General features: G+C 39.3%; 1 protein-coding gene across 1 annotated transcript; it reads right to left on the reverse strand.

The window, feature by feature from the left end:
* Positions 1-1,332: 1,332 nt before the first annotated feature.
* LOC131236423 (probable BOI-related E3 ubiquitin-protein ligase 2) lies at positions 1,333-4,630 on the reverse strand. The gene is made up of 3 exons (XM_058233566.1): positions 4,458-4,630; positions 4,022-4,329; positions 1,333-1,923 (listed from the first exon to the last, which is right to left on the reverse strand). The coding sequence occupies exons 1-3, from the start codon at positions 4,591-4,593 to the stop codon at positions 1,393-1,395; spliced, it is 975 nt and encodes a 324-aa protein (XP_058089549.1). The 5' UTR covers positions 4,594-4,630; the 3' UTR covers positions 1,333-1,392.
* Between the last annotated feature and the right edge of the window lie 711 nt (positions 4,631-5,341).

Raw genomic sequence — 5,341 nt, forward strand, 5'->3', positions numbered from 1 at the left:
ATTTTTATTTTTATTTTTTTAAAAAAAAAAAAGGAAACAAAGCCACAGAAGCTGTTATGCTACCCAGTGTTCGAAATATCAGTATCGCGTTATGTATCGCACCCTTGGAACACGGATATGTATCGGTTATCGCATGGGATATATCGGTTGTATCGCGTAATGTATCGTTGTTGTTGGAAACATGGGGAAACATTGGAAATTGGTCGAATTTTTCAATGAAATTTCAGTGATTGTTAAAAAAGACATCAATACACACTTACAAATCAAAATATTTTTAAAAAAAAAGTGCACATAATAGGTTTTCTTTGTAGGGGGTCCTAATCTATGCATTGTCTAACTGAATTGATGCGTGTATAGTCAACGTCTATTCATATAATTTATAAATGTAAGAAGACATGTGGAAACACAAGCAATACATTCAAAAGCAAAAGAAGAATCACTAAATTAGGCTATATACATGTTTGATTTTGATTTTTTTCAATTTTCCGCAACTCGGTCATTCTCCTCCAAATCTCAAAATTGAAGCTCCCAATCCATGATTCTTCATGCAAAACATGAAAAATTGTGGATTTGTAACAATTTGACATTGATTTAACATGATTGACAGAAAAAATGGATCGAAAAAAAAATGCTCACCGGATCAAACATATGGGATGTATCCCACTACTCGTGCATTTCGTATCGCACAAGTGGGATACAAGATATATCGTGGGATATATCGGCCGATATCATCGATATTTAAAACACTGATGCTGCCAGAACTCAGGTAGCCAACAAACCTCATATTTACAAAACTTGACTAACCAATGAAAGGCTAGTTATGGGGCATCAAATCAAGGATCCCAATGTTGGGTCACCAAATTCAATATTTCAATGTTGGCAACAACAGCAAGGTGAACAACAGCTCTTAAGGTCAAACAAAGATGATGAGCACACTTTTCATTGAAAATGGACTTAGAGAATCCCAAAACAAAGGACTGGAGCCACACTTGTCGAAACCACAAAATGAGCAAACTGTTGTGCAATCATTTCCCCAAGTCAATAGGGCTGAAACAAAAGACATAAATGAAGTAGATTTGCATCAGCCAAGAACTGCATAAATATCACTCAAGGCTAACTAATCCCTGCAACATGCTATCCTGTGAACCTTGAAATTAGATATAAAAGGTGTTCATGGAAACAGTTAAGAGCCATTGACTCCAGTGACAGATACAAAATGATAAGAACAGGATGCAAACAACTCAACAATTATTAGGAAACCTTTAGCTTACTTGACTCTCAAGATACAAGGTGTGTTCCATAAAAATGAGGAAAACAGAGAAGAAACTTGAATGATCACCCAGATTGACAAGACGTTTGTATTAATAGTGATATCATAACCAAGCTGTCACATTAAATGTAAATCTCCATGCCGATAAACTTCGAGGTCTGACACAGTGGACAGTAACTGAGTTTATTCTCACAGTCCTTGCACAAGCAAAGATGCCTGCAAGGTAACAAAAGCATGCAAACTTCATTAACTCTGCAAACCTTACAAGTCATTGAGTCCTTCAAATCCTTGTTCTCCTTGCTAGCAAGGAGGTGGAAATCGATTGCCCCTCCATCACAACAAGAGGCTGTGTCATCTACCTCGCTGTCACCGCACCCTTCTTTGCTATCCCTGCCTTGCGCAAACACTTGCTGGAGATTGAACTTCAGGGCAGTAATCATGTTCTCATTGCACTTGGCACGGTGCTGCCATGCACCTGCTTCTACATTCAACTGTTTCATCCGCTCTTCCAGCTCCATGTTCTTCTTGTTGATGTCCTCTACCTCTGCTTCCTTCTCACGGAGCTTTTGAAGGATCTTTTCTTCTACGGATGAAAGAGTTTGGAGCTGATTGGCCTGAACCTTCTTAAGAATCGCTTGCCTCAGGCGCTCACCCTACTAGTTTGATGGCAAAATCAGTGGGTATATTGTATGGGCATGAATGGATGAGTACTAATCCAATTCTGATCAAGATGTGGTTATATGAGGCATGGGGAATTATCTGGTCGAATCGCCATGGTTTGGTGGTCCAGACTGTTGACCTGATGGGTCACAAAATCAATGCCAGGTGACCAAAAACCTCACAGATTAGAAGTTCCTAACCTTTCAATAAGTGGCTAGAAAGTGGGAAAAGGGTAAGAAAATAATACAGCAACAGTGCTGTATTCAAAGGGGAAAAGACCAAAGATCGATGGTTCAGGCTTTAATCTAGATATTTTTTGTGACATACCCCATCCACAGTGGGGATCAGATCAACAGTCTGGATCAGAAAACCAAGAGTCCTACATGTATCAAATCCTGTACCTCAGGGAACTATACATTTGCTGAGACTCGGGACCCGAAAATCCTTCACCAGGGTATAAGCATTCAAACTGCACATTTCCAGTTGATTGGTCCATAGAAATGGAACCATTCCCACATGCTAATGGAGATCGATCCCTCAGGGCATGAAATGAAAATAATAAAAGCTACTAGGATAGGATGGATATTGAAATTTTCAGATAAACAATCTCATTCTTCTTCATTAATCTTCATACGCATATAAATTCCTCTCAACAACTAGGGAAGAAAGCTCATGGGAGACAAGAAACACTATAAGATCACACATCCCAAAGTGGCACTGAAGGCATCCACTGATAATGAAATGCAAAGCTCTTCTTCAAAAGCATTTATACAAGGAAAAATATAGGGCTGAAATAAATAGTAAGGACAAAAAAGTTTTAAAAATAGAAGTAATGAGGTAGCTCACAAGCCTTCAAGGGATCAGATAAACCTCGGAGCATGTGTCAGCCACCCCAATTACTGACATCTGTGGCCCACCATGATGCTTAGCAGATGTACATCGGAAGATATGACATAGATATATTTGGTTGAAGAAAATTAAAAGTTGATAAACATTAATAGAAAAAATGAAGAAGAATCTTTCAAAAAAATGCAGAAGAAGAACAAAGTGCAGGAAATAGAAAGAAACAGTCAACACTAAGTTGATACATGAACACATGATGAGCATGCATAAAAATAATACATAAGGATGATATCAGCAACACAAAAATTTTCAGCCCCATTCCAAAATCCACACAAATTGCATTGGATGATAGTTTAGGTGTGTTTTGATGCACTAATGAATTGAATCGCAACTATTATCTTAAAGTGGAAATACGAAAGTGCATCTGGTCACCAAATTGCTAGTACATTACTTTCAAATAGAAATTATTAATCTAATGAAATGGAAATAATAGAACTGTCATTTCATCCTTGGATTCATATTGAGGATCTGGCCTCCAAATTACAATTACATTCAAGTTGTCCTCAAAAGGAACACAACTATGACTTAAGAACCACTTCTTCATCATCTATGTCAGGAAAGACAATTAGCTTTTGTAATTTGCTCCTAAATAAACTAAAAGTCCTCAATTCAGTCCATTCGTGCATCAAAAACCTTGATCCATGGAAGCAGTAGAAATGAGGCACATAAGAACCGCCAAATGCAAAATCTGACAACTCTCAAAATTGCCATAGGAAGAGAAAGGAAAAGCGTACTATAAAAAATCATTTTTTTTTAGTAATCAATCAATGGAAATAGAGATATTCCATAATTAAGAAAATACATATTTGTTCTCAATAGAATTTACCCTTGACTAAATTTCTAGAATCTAAAAGCGAAAAAAACAAAAATACATTGTCGATGGTCCAAACACAGAATAAAACTTTTTTCACAAAGTGATAATGCAAGCGTCCCACCTTCATGGGGACGTTTTCAATGTCCCCAAAGCTTCTAATTAACATATGGGGAAGCCAATCATCAATTCAGACCGTCCATGGTGCAGAAAATCAAGCCAATCTGATTATCCTTCACCTTCAAATGCGGACCATCATATATGTGATTTTTATCAAGCCAATCGCATGTGATAACAATCAAGAACCCTAATTTCCTAAATCAGGCATAACATAATCTAATTGTAGGAATTCAAAATGAAGACTGAATAAATCGGACCTGTAATTTGACGAATCTGTCCATCTCAGTGTCCTGCCGCTGCAGCTCGCGGTCGATCTCCTCATCGAGGAGGGATAGAACAGGGGAGTCTCCAGAGGAGGAAGCCATGCGACGGTCATCAAGAGACAACCCTAACCCCGTGGACACGGACCGCGTCTGCAAGAAATCGACGGACGAGATCTGCGAGTTCTCGAGGAATTCCTGTTCTTTCAATCTCTTGTTCTTGGGCTCGGAACCCGCCCATTGGAGATCGACGGTTGTCCCGTCCATTGCAGGAATCGGAACAGGAGCGAGTCCGACCACATGGACTAAAAACAAACAAAACAAAAAAAAAAAAAAAAAAACAGTAAAATCAACAAAGGGGTAAAAAATGGAACAGCGAAAAAAATCAGATTTTTTTTAAATGGCGAGAGAGAGAGAGAGAGAGAGAGATTACAGGGAGGGGCGAATTGCGGATGAGATTGATCGGGGAAAGATGGGCCGCCGAAGAAGGCGATCTGCCCATCGGCGGCCAGCAGATTCCTGAATGGTTTTGATTGTTGTTGTTGCAGTTGGTGTTGCGGAATGGCCATGGCCAGGGAGAGAAAGAGAGGCGTTGAAGGTGGGAAGGTATCAAATACACGACAGAGAGAGATGGGTGGTAAGCAAATTACCAAATGGTCCCTGAGTGAATTTCCTTGAAGTTGAAGCGATGTATGCTATTGCTAGGCACACGTGAATTCAACCCACACGCACCAGTGCACGTGACAATCTGTCAAGCGTTTGTGATAACTGACCGACCAGTGACTATGATGGTATTCACTTTGAAGATGAATATCTACAAAATTCAATTTCTTTCCTTGATCAGGTGGGCCATCCCTAACATAAAAATATTGGACCGTTTGGAAAACATTCAATGGTTCACATTCAAAGAATATATGCGGCCGGTATGATCAGGGGGTCCACCTTATATTTTGTGCACGATTCCTTCACGGTAGGATCTACTCTATGCACTGCTAAGATTTCACAGAACTTGCCACGTTGGCGCGTAAAGGTGCTTGTGGGAATAGCAGATCTCTTCCTGCCGGAAACTATTAGAACTACCCTTCCCTCTCAGACATGTAGACGCGGATATACGTGCTAAATGGCACGTGTCTTGAATATCCGATCCGTGGATCGACTACTCTTCACCATTTTGGCTGGGCCCGTCTGATTTTCCATGATACATCGTAGATGTAAATCATGGTAAACAAGTGATTGTTACTTTTTTCACCTTCGTTGAAAACATGAGAGTAATTTCACCTCAAAAATCAAAATAAAAGTGTTGACTTAAATATATGT

This window comes from Magnolia sinica, chromosome 2 (genome assembly GCF_029962835.1).
Source record: "Magnolia sinica isolate HGM2019 chromosome 2, MsV1, whole genome shotgun sequence".
NCBI lineage: Eukaryota > Viridiplantae > Streptophyta > Magnoliopsida > Magnoliales > Magnoliaceae > Magnolia > Magnolia sinica.